Raw genomic sequence first — 22,878 nt, forward strand, 5'->3', positions numbered from 1 at the left:
GCGGGTGTCGATGGTGCCATGCCCTGCCCACTCCCCCCGACTGTGAAGACAAAAACTAAAAGAGAGAATTACGTTTCGGATACCGATAAACCGTCGGCTATTCTCGACCTTCAGAAGCGACCGTTGGACTTGTCTTGGGCATGACGACGTCTGGCCATTGGTTGTCGACCCGACGCTTGTCTCAATGAACCCATACATGGTGGTCCAGTGGGCCAGGATGAGGCGCATTTCCGTAGCGGGTCGTAGGTTTGCTTACAGATATTCGGACATGTCGCGACCACTTCAGATACTACGACGCCATTGTTATCCATTTTTGTATCAAGATGGCCCGGACATTTTCCTGTGTCCCCGTCGATGGTGGAGTGGTTGAACTCACACGGTGTCCTTTGCTGTGCTGTTGACTGATCCCAAGTCGAGACCAGTTGACTACTACCGATGAATGTAGTCTACCCGGCGGAACCCGAAGATACTGTAAACGAGCATGGGAAGCCAAGTTCAAGGGCATTAGTTTGAGTCCGGTGTACCTTTTATTACATGTCAAAGGAGTTGATCTGATGAAGTTGATTCATGAGGCAGTTGACAACATAAGCGGAGCTGAATGAGGCGCCATGAAAACTGGTGTTATTGCGGAACGATCTTTGATAATAGCGTGAGTTTCTTGGAGAAATTAGACTGCAGTGGTTCCAGCCTTCTAGAGTCATTGTTGCTGTCGTTACCGTGAAGGCTTGTTTCATAGGCAACGAGGACGCATCTTCAACAACCGCTTGTTGTCGAGTTTGAAAGATTCGCCTCTATAACATCACTCTTGGCCTGCTCCTCTCTATAGGAGTAGCACCTTGCTTCCTCAGTGACTTCGGGGTACTGAAACAACTCCTTCAATCGTTTACCACCAACCATTCAACGTGGGATCCCATGAACCTGAACGCATCCATGTTCAGTCGCTCCGGTCATCCCTGGCGCCCACCGCCACAGGCGTCCCCTTCACGTCTCCTACAGTGGCGTGATCTTCCGGGTCACTCTCGGGGAATCCGGTCGAGTTCTCGACTTGCGGGCTATGTTGTGGTCAGTCATTGGCGTGCGCCAAAAGAAAACTGTCGAGCCTTCGGGGAATATGGCTACTTACTCTCTCTTCTTGATGTACATCCGCAAGATGTGCGTCGCGACGATCAACAGGATCGAAGAACCGAGAGTGAACGCAAAACCCTTGGGATACCGCGGACCTTCGACTGTTGGGAACACCAAGAGAGGGGTCCAGGCCGTGGAAGACTGGGAGATGGCATTGATCAGGACCAGAGTGAAGGACCGCTCGGCCGGCGACGATCGCAGCTGGGTGTTGACCCATCCGTGGAAGACGCTCGACATGGCGTACGATGAGTAGATGGTCGAGAAGGCGAACCATTTGGCCGGCTCGGGAACGTTCCAGACGACAAGGATGACCAGCCCGATGATGTTCCACGCGTGCGACAGCGTGATGGCCCAGGCCGGGCCGAGAACGAGATCCGAGGCGAAGCAGATGAACAACGTGTAGAAGATGCCCAGGGCGGGCGCAATCGTGCCGAGCTCGTTGACGCGTGCCGCAGAGTACCGGCCGAGACTCTTGATCCATAGCAGAAAGCTTCCGGATGACGTGTGGAGGCCGGCGTTCCAGAATAAGACATCAACGAGGATGATGCCCCAGAATTGAGGTGACAGGAACACCTTCTTTAGGGCACCAAACTTGAACTTGCCATGCGACGAGTGACCAGCGCGCTTGAGCCTCTCGACGCTCAGCTCGATATCCTCCCTCTTGAGAACCAGCCGGTTAGGCTGCTCAGGGGTGCCCGGGATGACGAAGTATCCCAGAATGCCGACGGGGATGGTGATGAGGGAGCAGATGATGTACATCCATCTCCAACCGGCAAGGCCGTTAACACCCTCGAGCCGGGCTGAAGCCCCAGCCTGGATAAGACCTGCTGTGAGAGTGCCCAGAGAAAGCCCGACGTAAAAGATGCCGCCGCGTCGAGCGATCTCGTCGCCGCGATACCAGGATCCTACGCGCGATGTTAGTCAAGCGGGACGGATATCCCAGGCTCCAGCATCCTTTCAACCCACCAAAGAGATAGTGCATGACCGGGAAGAAGGCGGCCTCGAACCAGCCGACAAGGAATCGGTACGCGGCAAGCTCGGCAAACCCGGTGACGCGGAACTGGAGCAGCGTGAAGATGCCCCAAGCAATGTCGAGGAAGGGGATGAGCCAGTGGATCGGGACGTAGGTGAGGACGAACATCATGGGCAGCTGGCCCGTGACGGCACCGATGACGTAGAAGGTCTGCAGCTGGACCAGCTCATTGCCCTTGAAGCCCAGGTCCTCTTTGAGGCCCGCGACGTAGGCGTTGTTGAGGTTGGCCTGGTCGATGTACTTGACCCAGTAGCTGAGCACGGCGTAGGGGACGATGAGGAGATCAAGCTTGTTGATGAGCTTTTTCTCCTCCGGCGTATCGGTGTCAGCAAACCACTGGATCTGCCACCACCGCCTGCGGGCTTGGACAACCATGGCGAAGGCGTTGTTGTCGTATAGGCTGTGTTCGGTCTGACTGGGCACGATGAGGAACTGAGGAGGGGCCTGCCGCACTATGCACAACAACAACGATCACGAACGAGGACGACGCGGAGTCGAAAGGATTCTTCAAGCTTTAGTACGACTTATGAGTCCCGCCGGCTCAGCCTCTTAAGAATGGAAAATCTCTTCACATCCCATGTCCAAAGCCGCCTACGCATCCATCGATTCTTCAAGCCTCGAAACAAGGGGACGGGACCAGTCATGAATCTCCCGCGCCAACTCGACAACCGAAACTTGGCGCTGGCGTCTTCACCAAGACGAACCGGTCGGAGAGCTAATGACTATACCGCGCCCAGCCCGACCTAGGAGCGGCAGAGCGCGATAAGACGTTGCATCAACGCAGCAATACTGCAGAAGGGCGTCTGCGTGTAGGCCATTGCACCATTCCAGGGCCCATTGATGTGACGGGTAATCCGATGTGAAGAGGGAAAAGGTGAGGCGCCTCTTTTATGTCGATGGACCAGTCGAACCCCGGCCATGCCCTCTCCACAACGCCGGCCGGCATCATCCATGCCACCCCCCCTCGGTCGACATGCAGAATTGGAGACGCGTCTTTGTCCCTTGGCCATTGCCTCCAAAGGGCGGAACTGGCAAGTCGGAGTCTCTCGCGGCAACAAGGTGTTAGTGTACCTGTATGTGTGTGCAAAGTACGCAATGAGGGTGGGTGTTGGAGCTCCGGTCTGAGGAGGCCGGGGATATTCCCCAAGAAAGTGGAGAGATGGCGTGCTCCCCATATCCCGTCCCTCCCTCCCCTGCCAACCTCCAGCAACGAGTTAATTAAACAGCCGCGGCGGAGAATTGCCCGCACTTCACACTCGTTGGCGGGGTCCAAGGGGAAGAAGCATGGTGGGGTGGGGGAAGAAAGCTATGTCTGTCGTGTCAAAGCTGTTGCTCTAGATAACAATGTCTCTTCTCTGATAGGACGACGGTGGCAGGACGGGGTGCTCCTGGGTTGAACCATCCTCGAAAGCTCAGGCAGTTCCCCCCCCTCCTTGTGTGTGTAACGCGTTCCAGCACGTCTCTGACGTGATTCCGATGTCCGGTCCGCCGAGGGGTAGAGGGATCGTTGGACAAAATGGAGGTTTCCCATCGTATCTAGCTCTCGAGTCGTGTAGTTGAGGCAATCTCGAATTCATCGGTCTGAGACCTAGTCTGAATCATATCTATATCGTAAGAAAAAGAACAAAAAACACGACATCATGGGCGATCACATTGAGACGGCAACACAATCAGCAAGGACAGAAGTTCCAAGCAAGACGGATGGAACGGGCGGCGTTGCAACCGAGACGCCCTCGAAAGGCGGACTGGATCAGCAGACACTCATCGACCGAACCGTCGACTCCCTCCTCACACCGCCAAAGTCCATCTACGATGACTTCCCCATAAAGCTCGTTGAACGATACATCGACGAACCCAGAGAACTGAGGGTGGCTGTCGTCGGCGCGGGGCTCTCTGGAGTCCTCGCTGGAATTCTCCTCCCGGCAAAAGTGCCCGGTATCAAGCTGTCGGTGTATGAGAAGAACGCCGATGTGGTATGTCCCAGGACCTGAACCTTCCAAGTAGCTGCACCAAGACAACGATAAACGACTAACACCGAGACTCCAGGGCGGTACTTGGTTCGAAAATATCTACCCTGGCGTCCGCTGCGACGTACCGGCCCACGTCTACCAGTCTACCTTCGACCCGAACACGCAGTGGACGGAGGAGTTCGCCCAGGGCGCCGAGATCCGCAACTACTGGCAGGGTCTGGCGCGCAAGTACGACGTCTACAAGTATCTCCAGCTCTCGCAGCGCGTTGAAGGCCTAGACTGGGACGACTCGCGCTCCGTCTGGAAGATCACCATCCGCGACCTCAAGACGGACGCTATCTGGGTCGAGGAGGCCGACTTCGTGCTCACGGCCATCGGCCGATTCAACGCCTGGAAGCTGCCGGACTACCCGGGCATCAAGGACTTCAAGGGCACCCTCCGACACGCCTCGAACTGGGACCCCAGCTTCGACCCGCGCGACAAGAAGGTGGCCGTCATCGGCAACGGCGCCAGCGGCATCCAGCTGACGTCGAACCTGCACAAGGTCGTCTCGCACCTGGACCACTACGCGCGCAACAAGACGTGGATCACGGCGTCCTTCGCCGGCGACGAGACATCCATCGAGCCGATCCCCATCCCCGAAGACCTGCGCGAGACGTTCCGCAAGGACCCGGAGGCGTACCTCCGGTACCGCAAGGAGAACGAGGCCAAGTACTTCCGGCACTTCACGGGCTGGCTCAAGGGGTCGGCCGAGAACGACGAGGCGCGCGACAAGTTCCGCAAGTTCATGAACGACCGCCTCACCAAGAAGCCCGATCTCATCGACGCGCTCATCCCGGACTTCTCACCGCACTGCCGCCGCCTGACGCCCGGGCCCGGGTACCTCGAGGCCATCACGTCCGACAAGACGGACTACATTCAGACGCGGATCCGGCGCATCACGGCGACGGGCATCGAGACGGAGGACGGCCGGCACCGCGAGGTCGACGCCATCTTCTGCGCGACGGGCGCCAACGTCGACATGGCGCCGCCGTTCCCCATCACCGCGAACGGCCGGAACCTCGCCGAGGTCTGGCGGCCGGACGGACCGTACACCTACTTCGGCTCCGCGACGCCCGGGTTCCCGAACCTGCTCTTCGTCCACGGGCCCAACGGCAGCGGGCGCTCCGGCACAGTGCCGCACAATGTCGAGAACCAAATCACCTACTTCGCGCGGATCCTGCGCAAGGCGGCGCGCGAGGGCATCCGCACCATCCAGCCCACCCGCAAGGCGGCGGACGACTTCACCGAGTACTCGGACGCCTTCTTCGCGACGACGGTGCTGGCGGAGAACTGCAGCTCGTGGTACAACAGCGGCAGGGCCGGGTCGCGGATCCACGGCCTGTGGCCCGGCTCGGCGACGCTGGCGACCATCGTGCAGCGGGAGCCGCGGTGGGAGGACTTTGAGTACGAGTACGTCGGGGACTCGGGGAACCCGTTCCTGTGGTACTTTGGCAAGGGGTGCACGAAGCAGGAGCTGGATCCCGAGGCCGACGTCACGCCGTATCTGAAGGCCGGCGGTGCGGATGTGAAGGACGTGCATGAGAGCTGGTGGAGCGTTCCATAGATCTTGTACGTCGAGCGCCGAGACGACTATAGATCATGATGAGAAATGGAATGAGACAACGTTCATAAGACTTCGCGTTAGTTGTGAGGTGTCACAACCTTCAGTGGCCTCATCGTCGACAACTGAATTAGGCTTCTCTCCAGGAAGCGCTCACACGGTTTGTCTCACTGCAAAAAACCTCCCGCCATATTGACAGGCCCATCGTGTTATCTCGGCCCATGAACACCGGCCTGATCTCGCCACAACCGATTTACCGGCTTACCGGCATCACGGTAGCCCATCAGCCCCATTGACCCGATCATCGACGCCAGGTCATCGCCATCGATGGTGACATGCCGAATCCCCAACGCAAATAACCTAATGTAACCGTTAGACTCACTGATTTCAATCCACAGGGGACTGTCCCACGTGCTTGGTCGGTTGACATGGGCCGGCTACAGAGTCCCAAGACCAAGAGCCCAGACACCTTTGCCGTTGTCTCGGTTCTCGCGTGGTATCGCGTGGTATCTGGGGTCGCCGTAACATCTTTGGGGAATTTACGGCCATGGTGGTGCCTCCAATACATACACAGACCAGCGCACCGGCAGCGGAATGGCGTGCTGAACCCGGTTGATTTCGCAACGCCGAGCAGAACCGCCCCGTCCAACCATTCCCACCATCACCCCCCCAGTCGCCGGAAGATTCCCACAAGAGAACCTAGCCATTTTTAGTTTCAAACGCTGAGCTATTGGATAATTGGAGTAGCTCGAAGATGGAACCGGGATAGTTGGGTAGAGACTTGGAAGAAGAGGGAAAAAAAGTTTGTCTGGACCCTGTAAGTCACGGTCCCGGCACATGTGTGTGTGTGTGTGTGTGTGTGTGTGTGTCGTTGATGTTGCTGCAGTACGACTTTGGGGCCGCAGAAGATATGAGAGATGGGCTGCACGACAAACCCTTGACATATGACATCCATCCCTGCACGCCCGAGTCTGTCTTGTTCGATCCATAAGACGAAGGATTCCCGTTCGCTTGCCCCTTCCAGGTGCGACGAGCGATCCGGCAGTTCAGGTCTTGGCCAGTCTCTTCAACATCGTGACTTTCCACTCTTCTCATCGACGGAACTCGAATAGAATACGCCAGCATGGCAGAGTACGTCGACGCCTCCGCGGGCGAAGTTATCCCCCCAAAGTCGGAGCGTCACCCAGGTTGGTTCTCCCGCGTTCGATAACATGTTGGCAGTCACCCCAGGGAAACTGAACTGACACCGAAATCGTAGTGCGATGGCACCGCTCGACCTTTTACAACATGACCATTCTCGGCCTGTGCAATCTCGCGGCGCCGGGCATCTGGGGAGCCATGAACTCGCTCGGCGCAGGCGGCGCCGCCTCGCCCAAGGTCGTCAACGCCGCCAACGCCTTGACCTTCTGCCTCATGGTCGTCTCGTGCTACTTCTCCTCCGTCATCGTCCACTACATCGGCATCAAGGGCGCCTTGATCTTCGGAACGTGAGTTTTCCCTCCGGACGCACAGAATGACCAAGCAGACAAAACCCGGAAGAACGTGGACTGACCACCGACTCGCGAAAACAGCATCGGTTACGCCCCCTTCGCCGCCGGCCTCTACACCAATAACCGCTACGGCATCGAGTGGCTCATGCTCCTCGGCGCCGCCCTCTGCGGCATCTCGGCCGGCGTCTTCTGGATGGCCGAGGCCGCCATCGCCATCGCCTACCCGGAGCCCTGGAACCGCGGCAAGGCGCTCGGCTACTGGCTGACCTACCGCCTCTGCGGCCAGATCCTCGGCGGCGCCATCAACCTCGGCCTCAACGCCGACAACGACCAGGCCGGCAAGGTCTCGTACACCGTCTTCATCATCTTCATCGCCATCCAGGCCGCGGGGCCCTTTGTCGGCCTGTTCCTCAACAAGCCGGACAAGGTCGAGCGGCAGGACGGGCAGAAGGTCAGCCTGGCCATCCTCGAGAACCCGTGGTTCGAGATCAAGGCGACGACGAGAAACCTGTTCACGCCCAAGTTCCTGCTCATTATCCTGTGGATCGGCCAGGCTGTCTTCGCCGAGGCCGTCTTCTTCACCTACCTTGCCAGTACGTGCTGCCGAATCCTGGTGCTTCGATGAACACAGTGCTGATGAAACGGGATCTAGCTTGGTTCTCCGTCCGGTCTAGAGCTCTCGGCTCGTTCCTGTCCGGCATCGTGGCCGTGATCTCCGGCAACCTCCTCGGTGTAAGTCGCCGCCCGACAAAGTCAAAAATGTGACCATCCTGATACTGACTTATACACAGCACTGGCTCGACCGCGCCAAAGTCTCGCTCAAGATGCGCACTCGGTCAACCTTCTGGACCCTCGTCGTCACCCAGGGCGCCTGGTGGCTCTGGGCCACCATCCTCGCCACGCGCTTCCGCCAGACGCGCCCGACGCACGACTGGGTCAGCCCGGGCTTCGGCTCCGCCTTTGCCGTCTACATCTTCCTCACTATCGGCTTCCAGCTGAACTATCTCTTCCTGTATGTCTTAGCCCCCCCAAGTCCGGTTCCACCAGGGATGTAGAAAGGGGCATCGCGCTAACACAGATAAAAGGTACTTCATCGTCACGAATCTGGCCAAGGGCGAGGAGGAGGTCATCCGTTATGCAGCACTCCTCCGCGGCGTCGAGTCGGCGTGGCAGGCCGTCAGCTACGGCCTCACTTCCCTCACAATCTTTGGCGAGGTGGGCGCCATCTACTTCAATTTTGCGCTGTGGGCCGTCGCCATCGGGCCTGCGTGGCTCGTCCTGCGGCACTTCGGCTCCGGACTGAAAGCGCACGAGGAGGAGGTCCGCGAGGTCGGCGCCGTTGTGTCGAGTGAGGACGGCGAGTCGGATACCAAGCAGCACTAGGCGTGAGTTCGAGTCAGCTCCGGTACCGAGATGTCGGGACTTGGTAGATGGGGTGCGTTGGTCACTTGGCCTGGTGCCGATCGCCGAGATGTGGTTGTCACTACCGTAGAGTCTAGATAGAGATGGATGTTTCCCTGTTTCATGGGACTAATTTTGTTCGTCTGAACCTTAACCAAATGCGTTCTTCAAGTGTTAATCTGGCCATGAAGATATGCCTATGAGGTGATCCTCGGGCAAGGTGACTGCAGATACTGACCATGCCTAAACGTGAATGTCAATGGACGAGTGGGACCGCTCAGCATCGCACCCAAGGAGGCGCTTCCACTTGCCCCTCATAGAATAGCACTATCTGCATGTCGATAATGGTTAATGCTCATCCGCCAATTCGTCGCCAGACGAACAGCAAGTCTCCGGTTGGGCCAGGTCATCGAAGCTAACATGACGTGATGGTCTCGCGTCGAAACTCTGAGCTCCACGACACGCGGTTGCCAGCGGAGACCGTTGGAGCTCTACTCTCTTCTCTCACTCGGTCACTCGGTGTTTCTATCAAGGTAGCTGTGCGTCTTGCAGCTTAACCGCCTTTGCAGCCTAAAGTGCCATTAGCTGTAGATAAGACAGGGTCCTGAAGATCTCATCCGCGGGTGGCATAGCTCGTACAGGAGCTACCCTGGTCGGATGGCAGACCTGGTTGCATCAGAAGGCGGCATTGGCGCGGGGTCCGCCATGCTCGTCGTGCGTCTTGCGTCTTGCGCCACCGAGCCGTCCGGTGGCATCATCGCCCCGGTTCCACGGCACCGGACCCACCCCGAACATCGGGAGGGGCATTTTGGGGTAACTGGCGACAGAGTCCGGGATGTCTCCAAGGTGCGTCACGTCACGTCAGGCTGGACGCGACCCCTCCAAAGCCCTATTGCTACCCCGCGGACAGTTTCTCTCTTTTCCTCTGAACTTACCGCTGTGATCTGGCCCTTGCATTCTCCCGTAATCTTTTGAGACGAACGCAGAGTACCGCCATCCAGACCGTAAAGGCATCAGACCAGATACATCCAAGCAACCATGACCGACACGACAGGAAGCAAGCCAAAGAAGAGTCTCGTGCTCAATGCCTTTGTGGAGATGTGTAAGGAGTCCGCCCGTGTCCTCTCTAGTCCGTGAGGCAGAAGATGGACTGAAGCTGACAATCGCGATGTAGGCAGCGGGCACCAGTCCCCTGGACTCTGGAGGCACCCCGACGACCAGTCGTGGCGCTTCAACGAGATCACTCACTGGGTCGAGCTCGCGAAGCTGCTCGAGGAGGCAAAGTTCCACGGCATCTTCATCGCCGACGTTCTCGGTAAGCTACTGTCCCCGTGGCCGCCGCGCTCGAGGTGTCGCTAACACGGTTGAAGGTGGTTACGACGTGTACTCGCAGTCTCTCGACCCTGCAAAGATCTCTGGTGCTCAATGGCCCGTCAACGAGCCGCTGGCACCCATCGCCGCTATGGCAGCCGTGACGAAGAGCATCGGCTTCGGCGTGACCGTCTCCACGACGTACGAGCAGCCGTATCACTTGGCTAGACGGCTGTCCACAGTAGACCACCTCAGTGGTGGCCGGTGAGTGCATTTGCCATCATCTGCCCGCGGCGCTCTCAGACTGACAACAACGACAGGCTAGGATGGAATGTTAGTGACTGGAAAACGCCGATTGACAGAATGGCATTGCATTGCATACTGACACGGACAGATCGTAACCAGCTACCTCGATTCGGCGGCGAAGAACATGGGCCTCGCCCAGCAGCCCCAGGTGAGTCCCTCAAACAGCCATTCGACGATAACGCCTGGTCGCTGACAACCACAAAGCACGACGATAGATACGCACAGGCCGAGGAGTACATCAAGGTTATGTACAAGCTCTTCGAGTCCTCGTGGCGCGACGATGCCGTCAAGCTCGACCGCAAGTCGGGCGTCTACACCCAGCCCGAGCTGGTGCGCAAGATCGACCACAACGGGCGCTTCTTCACCGTCCCTGGCCCGCACATCGTGCAACCCAGCCCGCAGCGCACGCCGCTGCTCCTGCAGGCCGGCACATCCAAGGCGGGAAAGCAGTTCGCGGCGCAGCACGCCGAGGCCATCTTCGTGTCGGCACACGCGCCCGCCGTGTGTGCCAAGAACATCGCCGAGATCCGTCAGCTCGCGCGCGCGGAGTACGGGCGCGACGGCAACGACATCAAGGTGCTCGCGCTCGTGACGCCGATCCTGGGCGCGACGGAGGAGGAGGCGCAGGCGAAGCTGGCGGACTACCGGCAGTACGCGTCGCACGAGGGTGCGCTGGCGCTGTTTGGCGGGTGGACGGGCATCGACCTGAGCAAGTACGGTGACGACGAGGAGCTGAGGCAGGTGGAGAGCAACGCGGTCAAGTCAACTGTCGAGGGATACGCGCGATTCTCGCCGGGCACGGCCAAGTGGACGAAGCACACGATCGCCGAGCACGTCAGCATCGGCGGCAACGGACCCATCTTCGTCGGTACGGCGGCGCAGGTGGCCGACGGGCTTGAGGCGTGGATCGAGGAGGCCGACGTCGACGGCTTCAACTTTGTGAGTGATGACCTTTTTGGGACGAGACGGAGATGAGAGGCGTCATTGAAAGCGAACGATTGCTAATGATCCTCGGATACACAGGCGTACGCCCTCTTCCCGCAATCGTTCAAGGACATCATCGACCTGCTGCTTCCGGAGCTGCGCCGCCGCGGGCTGTTCTGGGACGACTACGCCGTGCCCGGCGGCACATACAGGGAGAACTTCTACCGCAAGAAGGGACAGACGGGGCCGTTGGACGAGCACGTGGCGGCGTCGTACCGGTGGAAAGCGGGTGTTCCGGCAGAGGAGGCCAAGATTCCGGAATAAATGAGGAAGAATAAGACGAAGGGGGTAGATGGGAGGGAGGCTAGAGTGGGTGAAATAGGAAAATAATCCGGACAGTTTTGAAGCTATTCCAAAGATTCCTTTTGCGATGTGTGTTCCTACCTAGGTACCGAATGTGGTGAAGGTTAGTGGGCTGGACCATGGTGGTGGGCGTTCCTTCCTCGTTCCAGGCCCCTGGCGGAACGGAGATCGGCCGGGCCATTAGTGGGTCCGGAGCACCGCCATGTAAAGCCGAGATTCGTCCGGCCGAGCTGAGCCGAAGGAATGGCTCGCATCTACGGAAGTTTGAAGATGGTCCACTTTACTTCTGCATCGTTGATTTCGGATAGCTGGCCGTGGAGAGTGGGGGCTATTTTGAAGTTCAAAGATGGGTTTGCTCTCCGGCAACTCATTCACGATCAGTGAAGAAGAATTTTCTACATCAATCGTGGAAAATCCATCTGACTGAACCTCAACCCCAGAGTTGCTTGCAAGTGGCGGAATTCGCGGTGCCGAATTGGACAATGGCTCAGCGTCGGCTCACACCGAGAGACGCTCTCAAGAGCCGGACGCCCAGCATTGTTTCCGCGCTGTAGCCGTAGGTGGAACAAGGGGGTCTCAACGTTACTAAGTTCCCGCTCTAGCGGCCGTGCGGCGCTTCATGCGGCGTTACCGACGGTTACCGAGCCTCAACCCACTCCCCTGACCAATCACCCTGCCTCGCTTGCTGACATAACACCCCAAGCGACGGCCGCACCTCTCAGAAAGCTCGCAGCTATCACAGAGCTCCCCTGCAAATTACTGCGTCATTCCCCACCGAGGGGCTCCAAGGAACAGGTGAAGTGACCTGATCTTCTTTTCTCTCGCCCTCCTGAGAATCAACAGTTGCTCGAACCATAAAAGCTGATCGGCGCCCACTTTCTGCTCCGGCCTCACCTTGTTCTCCTCTTCTTCTTTGACCAGTTGTCTGGCCAGGCTCGACCTTCGTGTGAACCTCTCCGCTCCATCTTCCCGTCTGAACCTCTCGCCGCCGAATCTGACTCGTTCTCTCCTACAATCATGGCGTCCCCCGTCGCCTCGGCCGCCTTGCGGTCTCGCGTTCATCGCCCATCGATGCTCAAGAAGCTCACCCGCCCCCAGGACCTCCTCCAGCACTTCCCCAACGGCACCTACCTCGGCTGGTCCGGTTTCACCGGTGTCGGCTACCCCAAGAAGATGCCTACTTTCCTCGCCGACCACGTCGAGCAGAACAGTCTCCAGGGCCAGCTGCGCTACAGCCTCTTCGTCGGTGCCTCTTCCGGCGCCGAGACGGAGAACCGATGGGCCGGCCTCGACATGATCGAGCGCCGCAGCCCCCACCAGGTCGGCAAGGCCATCTCCAAGGGCATCAACGAGGGCCGCATCCACTTCCACGACAGGCATCTGTCCCAGTTCCCCGTCGACCTCGTCTACGGCTTCTACACCAAGGACCGCCCTAACAAGAACTTGGACGTTGTCGTCGTCGAGGCCACCGAGATCAAGCCCGACGGCAGCATCGTCCCCGGAGCCTCCGTCGGCGCCACCCCCGAGCTCATCCAGATGGCCGACAAGATCATCATCGAGGTCAACACGGCGCTGCCCAGCTTCGACGGTCTGCATGACATCACCATGACCGACCTGCCGCCGCGCCGCAAGCCCTACCTCATCACGAGCGTCGAGGACCGCATCGGCTCCAACTCCATCCCCATCGACACGGAAAAGGTCGTCGGCATCATCGAATCCGATTACCAAGATCAGACGGCCCCGAATACCCCCCCTGATGCTTCGTCGCGCGCCATTGCAGGCCACCTCATTGAGTACTTTGAGCACGAGGTCAAGCACGGCCGCCTGCCCAAGAACCTCCTGCCCCTGCAGTCCGGCATCGGCAACATCGCCAACGCCGTCGTCGGTGGTCTCAAGGACTCCAACTTCTGGAACCTCAAAGTCTGGACCGAGGTCATTCAGGACACTTTCCTTGACCTCTTCGACTCAGGCCACCTCGATTTCGCGACTGCCACCTCGATCCGCTTTTCTCCCGAGGGCTTCCAGCGCTTTTACGACAACTGGGACAGCTACCACAACAAACTCCTCCTCCGCAACCAACAGGTTTCCAACTCCCCCGAGATCATCCGCCGCCTCGGTGTCATTGGCATGAACACCCCTGTCGAGGTTGACATTTACGCACACGCCAACAGCACGTGCGTCATGGGTTCCCGGATGCTCAACGGCCTCGGCGGTAGCGCCGATTTCCTCCGCAACGCCAAGTACAGCATCATGCACACTCCCTCAACTCGCCCTTCAAAGACAGACCCTCACGGAGTCAGCTGCATCGTTCCTATGTGCAGCCATGTCGATTCGACGGAGCACGATCTTTCGATCATCGTAACTGAACAGGGCCTCGCTGACGTTCGGGGCCTGAGCCCACGCGAACGAGCACGCGTAATTATTAAGAAGTGTGCTCATCCGATTTATCAACCGATTCTTGAGCGGTACCTAGATAAAGCTGAGTTTGAATGTCTGCGGAAGGGCATGGGACACGAGCCCCATTTGCTTTTCAATTCTTTTGATATGCACAAGGCCCTGGTCGAAGAGGGCAGTATGCAAAAGGTCACAAGCTTTTAGGCGCGGCCTGCGGAGCAGGACGGCATTATAGGAGGAGCACTACAAATACCCTTATTAGTCATTAGTTATAGACACCTTCCTGTAACACCGAGTTGGATTTTGCAATGATCTGCAAGTGTTCCTACATAACTAGGAGGAGTGGCCGCGATTTTCATGATGGCATATGCACGTTCCCCCGGGAACTAAGACCGCGAACGTCGACGCGGACTTGCTCGGTGCCAAACACGTTGAGCAGAACAAACTGCACTGTGCCCAGGTGCCAAGCAACCAGACCTCAATGGAGGCCAGTGAAAAGTTTAGCATCCAAACCCTAGTTCACGAGGTCTTTATCCAGGAGTGATACGCACAAACTACTCCAAGACTGAACTTTTGGCGCGCCTACTGATGATGCTCTAAGCTACTCCAGTTTCCAAACATCCAGCGCGTCGACCAGCCAGACAAGTCTAATAAGCCTGATCAGATTCTAATTGCTTAATATGCGATCGTTTTCTGGCGGGTCGGCTACGCAGCTCAGGTAGGTAGACCTCAGACCAGTCAGAGTCCAGTGTAAAGCATGCGCAGACTTCATTCAGCTAAATGAGGACAGGCAGACCGATGCCAAGCGTTCTGTCGGACGGCGTATCGTCACCGGCAGTCGGCTTAAATACAAATACTGGCTCTACAGAACCCCTGTAGCCCCTGTATTGTTCAGGGCTGTCTGACAGGGGTCCTTATTCCACAACGAGAAATTAAGCTATCCTAAGGACCTGATTGCTATGCTGCAAGACCTGAACTTCAGGCGCTACGGCTAAACTGCCAACTAAATTCTATTAAGAGTCTGCAGAAAAAATCTTCAGGCCCTCTGAGAGGCTACACCGCAAGGGGTGTTGCAGAACATGCACTGTGAGATGCACCGGTGAAATACCTGTTAAACTTTCCTTATAATACCTTAATGAATGCTACTTTTGCAGTGAAAGCCTAACTACATGCGATTTAAAGATAATGGTGACGTGTAAAGTTATGGTCTGATGGATCTGGGGGCAACATTTGTTCTATGGGACAATTGTCGATGTGCTAGACATTACTTATCTCCTTCCGATTTACCTGGTAGATAACTTCAGGCAAGTTCTAAGTCAACATACCCACATCTGGCCCCCCCCCACATCTGGCCCCCCCAAAAATGCCTCATCACCATCACCAGCCTCCTATTTTCACCAACTTCACCACATCACAACATTTACAGTTTTTAACCAAATGACTTCATTTTTTCTACATAACCTTTTATAGTCCTTATGGGCAAATACACCGAGTATGAGGTCAAACAGGCCCTAGATGCCGTCGCCAATGGCCAGTCTATTCACAAGGCATCATCTGAATGGGGGATCCCAAGGTCAACACTTCGTCATCGACTCCAAGGTGTCCAAGCAAGGACAGCTGCCTTCTGTGACCTCCAGAGGTTATCCCCAGATCAGGAGGCTAAGCTGGCTGAATAGGTGCGAATCCAGCATGCCCTTGGCCTTGCCCCAACTCATCAACAAGTGAGGGTATTCGCAGGAAGGATCCTTCATGCTATAGGGGACACAGAGCCTATAGGAAAGGGATGGATCCAAGCCTTCTTGAAGAGAAATCCATCAGTCAAGGTGCAGAGAAGTCGCCCTATAGATTCAAGACGTATTAATGGGGCATCTACTGAGGTCATCAGGGACTGGTTCAAACTCCTCGCCATACCAGAGATCAAGGGCATTAAACCAGCCAATAGATACAACATGGATGAGACTGGTATCCTTGAGGGCCAAGGATCTAATGGGCTAGTGCTAGGCATGTCTGAGACGAAGTCTGTCCGCAAGAAACAGCCTGGATCAAGGGCATGGGTATCCATCATCGAATGCATCTCTGCCCTGGGCCATGCCCTTGATCCCCTCATCATATATAAGGGCAAGACAGTCCAGCAGCAGTGGTTTCCTCTAGACCTTGGCCCTTATAAAGGATGGCAGTTCACTGCAACAGAGAATGGATGGACTACAGACGACACTGCAGTTGAATGGCTGCAGAAGGTCTTCATCCCTCAGACTGTCTCCCAGGGCAAGGAGGGCAAGGAGGAGGCCAGACTGCTTGTTGTTGATGGCCATGGGAGTCACACAACGACGGAATTTATGTGGCTCTGCTATATTAATAACATCCACCTATTGTTCTTGCCACCACACACCTCCCATGTCCTCCAGCCACTTGACCAGTCAGTCTTCAGCCCTGTAAAGGCAGCCTATAGGAAGGAGCTTGGATACCTCAGTCAGTGGAATGACTCTACTATTGTAGGCAAGAGGAACTTTATAGGCTGTTATCAGAAGGCTCGTCTGGCAGGCCTGACAATGCAGAACATCAAGAGTGGATGGAAATGGACTGGACTATGGCCTGTCTCTATGGCGAAGCCTCTTATGAGCTCATTACTGCTCCCATCAACACCAGGGCCATTAGATCAGGCCTGCAAAGGGCAGTCTGGAGGCAAGGAAGCTGAGGGATGGGCATCTGCGTCATCTGCAGTGGTGTGGTCGACGCCAAGGAAGATGAAGGATCTGGCTGGCCAACTGAAGCTATTCACAGAGCTGGATAATGACGCCAGTACTCAACGCCTCCTTTTCATGAAGGTGAAAAAAGGGTTCAGTGAAAAGGCATATGAGCTGGCAACTGCCCAGCACAAGCTGGAGCTTCTGCAGGCCCAAGTGGCCAATACTGCAGTGAGGAAAAGGAAGGCAGTCCAGCTGGATCCTAACACTAAGTTTGCCACTATCTCAGACGTGCAGAAGGCGCAGGTTGAGGCTGGTGAAAAAGAGGATACTGCAGGTGAATCCAGCGAGTCTGATTTACCTAGTGAAGCTGAAGACTGTATTGTAGTGGCATCTAGAAGAGGGCAGTAATTAAGTGAAAATGGTGGTGATGTTGGAGATGGCTTCATTTTTGGGGGGGCCAGATGTGGGGGGGGGCCAGATGTGGGTATGTTGACTTATTAACCTTGTAAGCTAATAGTCGAAGGAAGTTTAAGGACTACCTTCCCGTTCAACGTTTTCACTACCGAGAAACTTCGCTAAATTAAAATCTATCTTGCACTCCTTCTGTTCTTATTAATCTAATTCCCATTAAAGAAGTCGCGCCCCGCAATGATAACCCTCTGCAGCTGACTTACAATCCGCTAGCTGCCTAAAGTATTGAAGGTTTAGAAAGAAGGAGCGAGCCGCTGAGGGCTTCTTTCTGAGCTAACCGTTTTTACCCTCAGCTAGAGGAAACTTTTCTCCTTGGCTCCTTTACCTCGTCTTCTTAACCTCCAACCTTTCAGACTACACTCCTCTTCAAATTTTCGCACCTCACCCTACACCAATTCTCTCTATTCCCACCTTGCTACAAGCAGCTCAGCTCCTAATTGTCACATCTTCACTCCTCTATTCTCTCTTTAAACCTTTCTGGGCACGCGGAACAGCCCTGAGTCCGTTACTACCCATCACCTCAGACCTGAACACTGGTGGTACTCAAGCCTCCATTTGTCACTGACAGACGCAACTCTTCCAACCTTCTCGGGCACGCGGAACAGCCCTGAGTCCGTTACTACCCATCACCTCAGACCTGAACACTGGTGGTACTCAAGCCTCCATTTGTCACTGACAGACGCAACTCTTCCAACCTTTTCGGGCACGCGGAACAGCCCTGAGTCCGTTACTACCCATCACCTCAGACCTGAACACTGGTGGTACTCAAGCCTCCATTTGTCACTGACAGACGCAACTCTTCCAACCTTTTCGGGCACGCGGAACAGCCCTAAGTTCGTCTCTGCTGTCACTTAGACCAGCGAATCTTACCTGGCGGGCCTGATCACTCGTACAAGATGAGCAAATTAATCCTGGACCGTCTCTCGCGGAAGGATATCCGTTTCCTGCGGATGGTGAACGAGCAGCTTGGACTTTCTGCCCAGGCTCCCTCTATCCAGACTCCAAGCACATCTGGACAAGGACAACATAATGACGCCAACTTGTCCCCTACTGAGGGTCCAGCCTCGAACAGTTCAGAGAACTCTAAGCCGATTGACCTCACGGACAGTCCTCCAAGAGATAACGTCAACCAACGCCCGCAGATGGCCCACACAGACGCTCCTCTAACACGCAGCTCTGATCAACGTCAGCCGACCGATACAGCTCCAATGGGAGGAGCAGCCCCTAACAGCTCTGACCAACGTCGCCCAGCTGGTCCAGCTCCAATGGGAGGAGCAGCCCCTAACAGCTCCGACCAACGTCGCCCAGCTGGTCCAGCTCCAATGGGAGGAGCAGCCCCTAACAGCTCTGACCAACGTCGCCCAGCTGGTCCAGCTCCAATGGGAGGAGCAGCCCCTAACAGCTCTGACCAACGTCGCCCAGCTGGTCCAGCTCCAATGGGAGGAGCAGCCCCTAACAGCTCTGACCAACGTCGCCCAGCTGGTCCAGCTCCAATGGGAGGAGCAGCCCCTAACAGCTCTGACCAACGCCAATACGACATTATGACTCCTTTCAAGAAGTTACCGAGAATAGATCATGAGCAACGTCAAGCCGACAAAATAGCTTTCCAGAAAGCTTCTGCAAAGATCGATACTTTGCGTCGGCAGCCGACCAACCCATCACCCATGACGACCTCTCCAGGAGACAGATCTGCCCAGACTCAGCCAGGCAACTCGGCTCTTCCAGACAGTTCTGGATTGCAACCTGCGACTAACTCAGTCACCACTGGTGTGTCTAAGGAAAGCAGTGCTGAGAAACCTCAGCCGTCCAACGCTGTCCCTACTGAAAGCTCTTCTGCAAACAGAACTGAGCAGCGTCCCCCGTCTCATCCTGTTCCTACAGGAGGCTTCTCAGCAAACAAACCCAATAAACGCAAGCCTAGAAGTTCTGCAGCAAGCAGGGCTAGGCAAAGTCAGTTGCCCTACTGGCACCCGATCCCGAATGCAGCCCATGGCAATAAGGCCTTGAAAAACAGTACCAAGCGACGTCAGCCTTTTGGCTCACCTCCAGCAGGAGGATCCAGCTCCAAGCGACGTCAGTCACTCCTTTCAGCCTCCACCAATGAGTCTTCAGTGGGTAATACCCAGGTACGTCCAACATCTGCTTCAGCCTAATTAGGAGAGTGTCTAACATACAGGGCTAAGCAGATCCAGCCTTCAGCGCCGTCGGCATCCAGTACTAAGCGACCTCAACCGACCACAGCTTCTACATCCGGAGATGATCGAACCCAGCTTGCTGCTCCGTCTTCAGGATCCAGCGCTGACCGACCCCTAGCTGCTACCTCTTCTTCAGCTTCTCGTGGCGATCGACCTCAGCCTGCTGGCTCATCTTCGGCACCTAGAGCTGACTCAACAATGACCGACCCTGAACATCTAGGTACTGATGAGATTGGGGTTATGGCCTGGCGGTTGGATGGAGTCGACTACCCGCAATTGCCTAGGGACTGTCCTGCTGAATCCGAGCCAACCCGCACCTTGATTTTTGATCACGACTCCGTTGCGTCTGAGCTGATTCTCAAGACGAGATGTGTCAACATTTACCAGTTTCAAGATCCAACCGGCAGACAGACTCGAACCACAGAAGCCAACAGGGTCAGCAAAGCCTACTATATTGGTTCTGACGGAATGAAGGGAACTCCAGTCTTCGCGGACGGACCTGCCAAATCTCTCAGGGTCACAAGTCAGCCAGACCTGTCGTCCAGTTTCACTGGTGCCGCTTTCGTGAATGGTTTGACCAGAGCCGTCGCGTCTTGTCCTATCCCTCACACTGACATGTTGCGAGGTGATAACCAGCTGGTTTTCATCAAGCGACTCACGTTAGGTGAGCGGTACCCTGAGAACGGACCTCAGCTTCCGCTGCCAAGTGATGAGGACCAGACTGTATATCTCCAAGATGGACAGGAAAGATGGCTCAATGGCTGGCCGCTCCAAGTCAAGGTCCTTGACCCTTGCGCATCGCCACTTTTCCACAATTTGGTGCCAACCGCCCATAGGCGCTGGGACATGGCACATTTCTTCATGCTGAAGATTGAGGGCCGTTTGGTTCCCAATCAGATGGTCAAAGCCATCAGTCGATTCAGAGAGCATCTCCCTCAAGACCTGATGCCTCTTGAATTTTCAGTCCTGATGGCTTTCACGTTCTGGGCCTACGCCAGACATCCAGTGCTCACTACAGAACTCTGGGCAAAGGGACCGGGAGGAAGCATCAAGAAAGTCGTGCCCCGAATCGACCTTGGTGTCTGGCTAACGTACGCGCCGCACTTCGTGCGCATTCATGAGGAACTTGGCCTCGCGCTGTACGAGCATCCCTTTCGATTTACCTGGAACCATTACGAGAAGGACCAAGCCCACTTCCATGACAGCTCCGTGGTTCCCTTCAGAGAGATTGATGAAGGGGAGATTTTGGAACTGATCGACGGCATGGGTATTAATTTGGGAGACTTCGAGCAGGTCATCCCGTCCTCTTGGCCCGGATCGAGGCTGCAATACCCTGGCTTACCCGGCATGGCGCCGACACTCCAGAACCAACGCTCGCTTGCTATGCCAGATGTGCATCTCCTTGGGCACCCCGGCTATCAGGTGAACACGATGCCTGGCCCTGGCAAACACAAGTCCACCCAGCACCAGCGAAGAGTGTTGGTCCCGAAGCGACTCATCCCACTCTACATGGTGGTATCGAAAGTGACGGTGGCTCAGGGCACTGTTACTTCTGCTGGAGCTGAAGCCCTCGTACTTTACAAAAAGGAGCTGATTTACCGGTACGGACAGCAGCAAGAGACGCCATTGCTCTTGACAGCCCCAAAGCTTGTGGTCAAGCGTCCTTTCCAGACCCTGCAAGTCAGCGCCGGACAACTCGACAGTGACGCCATCCTTTTTCCTGACTCGGACCCCCACCGCATGTTTAGAGCTTACCGCAATCAACGCTTTCCATTCGAGGCCCTGATTGATCCGGCTATGCTGGACGATATAATCAACTGCCACCAACGACGGCTGCAAATTGCGCGAGAGCGAGGTATCAGGACAGACCAATTGGCTGTTTCAATTAACGGACTTCTGACTTGGACTGGTTCTCACTTTGATGAGTTGTTCGAAGTAGCTGACTCTGTCGCCCCTATGGTGCGGAGCCACTACATCGAGGCCATGGAACAGCGCATCCAGCTAGCTACTCGGACCAACGTTCTTTTATCTACCCTCCTGGTCGGATACGACTCGATGCTGTCATGGGATAGTATCTCGAACAATCTGGTCTCACACCGACAGTCGGAGAACACTTTGAACCAACCACAGGGATACCGACAGCGGATCGATGCCCTTGGAGCTATCGCCCGCCGTGAGAAAGAGCGGCAGGAAGATCTTGAGCAGAATGTTGAGAGTGCATTCCTTAGACAAGTCGCCGATTCTGTTAGACTTCCGCTTGCTTCTGTTACCAACGATCAGGGCAACCAACACAGAGCAGATGCTCCAACGCAAGCCCGACCAGATGCTGCAACTCCTGCTGCTCAGTCCCAACCCCGACCAGACTCAGATGGAGATGTGGTTATGACGGAGAACGAAAACTTGATGGAGAGCAAGGCATGGGCAAAGGCTGTTCAACGATTGGAACAGATGCGACCAGCCTCGGCCACAGTTCCTCCTGCTGACCTGAAGCTCGAGCGGCGTTCCCTGACAGTGGATGCTAACGTGAAGCTCGAGCGCTGTTCCCCGACAGTGGATGCAGAACGTGAAGAACAGGGCAGACGTGACCAGGCAGTCCAGAAAAGCCCCAACCAACTCAACCCTCGACCAATCAAGACAGAGCAGACTGATTCCAACCAACTCCAGGATCAACAAGACCCTACTACTCAACGACCTGTTATAGAAGACCAGTCGTTACAAGTAGACAGTACACGCTTAGATCCGAGGCCTCAACGCACGCTTCAGCGCAGCCAGGTCATTGCAGGCGCAGATGGCATAGGCTTTGGTGCCCACCGAAACTGGAGCACTCGACAAGTGACTGATTGGGAATTGAATCTGTTCGTGGTGGTGATTCGCCCCATCTCCAAGGGACCAACTGGAAAGTCTGGATTGAGGAAGATAATCCAACTCTGGGATGACCTGGACAGAGTAGAGCGCTTCAATGCAGTCGAGCTTGGCAAGCGCATCGGTCTTTACCTGGGAAACCGTGCTCAGCACACCAAGAAGCTCCGAGAGTATCAGGCACAGGACGACTCGGAACTGGACCTACTGCTCAAACCGTTGACAGCCTTGTTAGGCATTAGCGGAATCGACCCCACCCGGCCTGTGGGACAACGAGACTTGGTCACAAACGACGATCACATCAGAGTGATCACCACCTTCAACTATTCACTGGGTGGCCAGTGCCGACGGATCCTCGCTATCAAGGGCCAGCCCCCCCACCGGGACGAACTGAATAACTTACTCAGTGAGGTCAAAGCTTACCCGTGGGGCCTCTATCTCAATAAGCTTACCCTGCTAATGAACCACTTGCTGGATGTCGACATTGATGACCGACGTTGGTATGAGGTGTTTGGAACCAACTACAGCGAGTTCTTGGAGCGTAACAAGAACAACTGGGTTTGAGACCAAAGCTTACTTCTTTGCAGTCAGAGCTGTTGGGCACATACACAGGCCCGATGACAGGTCTGTCTCTACGCTCACATCTAAGACACGGACGGAGCTGAGCAGTAATCCCTTGCGACTATTGCATTTCCACTTTGCTGTTTTTCTTTTCTTTTGCTTTGCGATTGCTATTATTTCACGGC

General features: G+C 55.9%; 7 protein-coding genes across 7 annotated transcripts; 6 read left to right on the plus strand and 1 right to left on the minus strand.

Moving 5' to 3' along the window:
- Nucleotides 1-934: 934 nt before the first annotated feature.
- On the minus strand, nucleotides 935-2,533 carry CH63R_11538 (Major facilitator superfamily transporter; the record flags this gene model as incomplete). Its single annotated transcript, XM_018306512.1, has 3 exons — nucleotides 935-1,052; nucleotides 1,124-2,030; nucleotides 2,092-2,533. The coding sequence occupies 3 exons, from the start codon at nucleotides 2,531-2,533 to the stop codon at nucleotides 935-937; spliced, it is 1,467 nt and encodes a 488-aa protein (XP_018153353.1).
- A 1,265-nt stretch (nucleotides 2,534-3,798) lies between these two features.
- CH63R_11539 (4-hydroxyacetophenone monooxygenase) lies at nucleotides 3,799-5,734 on the plus strand (the record flags this gene model as incomplete). Its single annotated transcript, XM_018306513.1, has 2 exons — nucleotides 3,799-4,131; nucleotides 4,205-5,734. 2 exons carry the CDS (start codon nucleotides 3,799-3,801, stop codon nucleotides 5,732-5,734), a joined length of 1,863 nt encoding a protein of 620 aa, XP_018153354.1.
- Nucleotides 5,735-6,854: 1,120 nt separating this feature from the next.
- Nucleotides 6,855-8,604, plus strand: CH63R_11540 (Major facilitator superfamily transporter; the record flags this gene model as incomplete). The annotated part of the gene is made up of 6 exons (XM_018306514.1): nucleotides 6,855-6,918; nucleotides 6,990-7,218; nucleotides 7,303-7,814; nucleotides 7,874-7,953; nucleotides 8,013-8,233; nucleotides 8,307-8,604. The coding sequence occupies 6 exons, from the start codon at nucleotides 6,855-6,857 to the stop codon at nucleotides 8,602-8,604; spliced, it is 1,404 nt and encodes a 467-aa protein (XP_018153355.1).
- A 1,056-nt stretch (nucleotides 8,605-9,660) lies between these two features.
- CH63R_11541 (Dibenzothiophene desulfurization enzyme A) lies at nucleotides 9,661-11,487 on the plus strand (the record flags this gene model as incomplete). The annotated part of the gene is given in 6 exon segments (XM_018306515.1): nucleotides 9,661-9,724; nucleotides 9,797-9,937; nucleotides 9,993-10,197; nucleotides 10,339-10,387; nucleotides 10,405-11,178; nucleotides 11,263-11,487. The coding sequence occupies 6 exon segments, from the start codon at nucleotides 9,661-9,663 to the stop codon at nucleotides 11,485-11,487; spliced, it is 1,458 nt and encodes a 485-aa protein (XP_018153356.1).
- A 1,056-nt stretch (nucleotides 11,488-12,543) lies between these two features.
- CH63R_11542 (Acetyl-CoA hydrolase) lies at nucleotides 12,544-14,124 on the plus strand (the record flags this gene model as incomplete). Its single annotated transcript, XM_018306516.1, has 1 exon — nucleotides 12,544-14,124. The coding sequence occupies one exon, from the start codon at nucleotides 12,544-12,546 to the stop codon at nucleotides 14,122-14,124; it is 1,581 nt and encodes a 526-aa protein (XP_018153357.1).
- Nucleotides 14,125-17,974: 3,850 nt separating this feature from the next.
- On the plus strand, nucleotides 17,975-18,623 carry CH63R_11543 (uncharacterized protein; the record flags this gene model as incomplete). The annotated part of the gene is made up of 2 exons (XM_018306517.1): nucleotides 17,975-18,185; nucleotides 18,253-18,623. 2 exons carry the CDS (start codon nucleotides 17,975-17,977, stop codon nucleotides 18,621-18,623), a joined length of 582 nt encoding a protein of 193 aa, XP_018153358.1.
- Nucleotides 18,624-20,242: 1,619 nt separating this feature from the next.
- On the plus strand, nucleotides 20,243-22,696 carry CH63R_11544 (uncharacterized protein; the record flags this gene model as incomplete). Its single annotated transcript, XM_018306518.1, has 1 exon — nucleotides 20,243-22,696. One exon carries the CDS (start codon nucleotides 20,243-20,245, stop codon nucleotides 22,694-22,696), a length of 2,454 nt encoding a protein of 817 aa, XP_018153359.1.
- Between the last annotated feature and the right edge of the window lie 182 nt (nucleotides 22,697-22,878).

Source organism: Colletotrichum higginsianum, chromosome 8, assembly GCF_001672515.1.
Source record: "Colletotrichum higginsianum IMI 349063 chromosome 8, whole genome shotgun sequence".
In the NCBI taxonomy this organism is placed as follows: Eukaryota; Fungi; Ascomycota; class Sordariomycetes; order Glomerellales; family Glomerellaceae; genus Colletotrichum; species Colletotrichum higginsianum.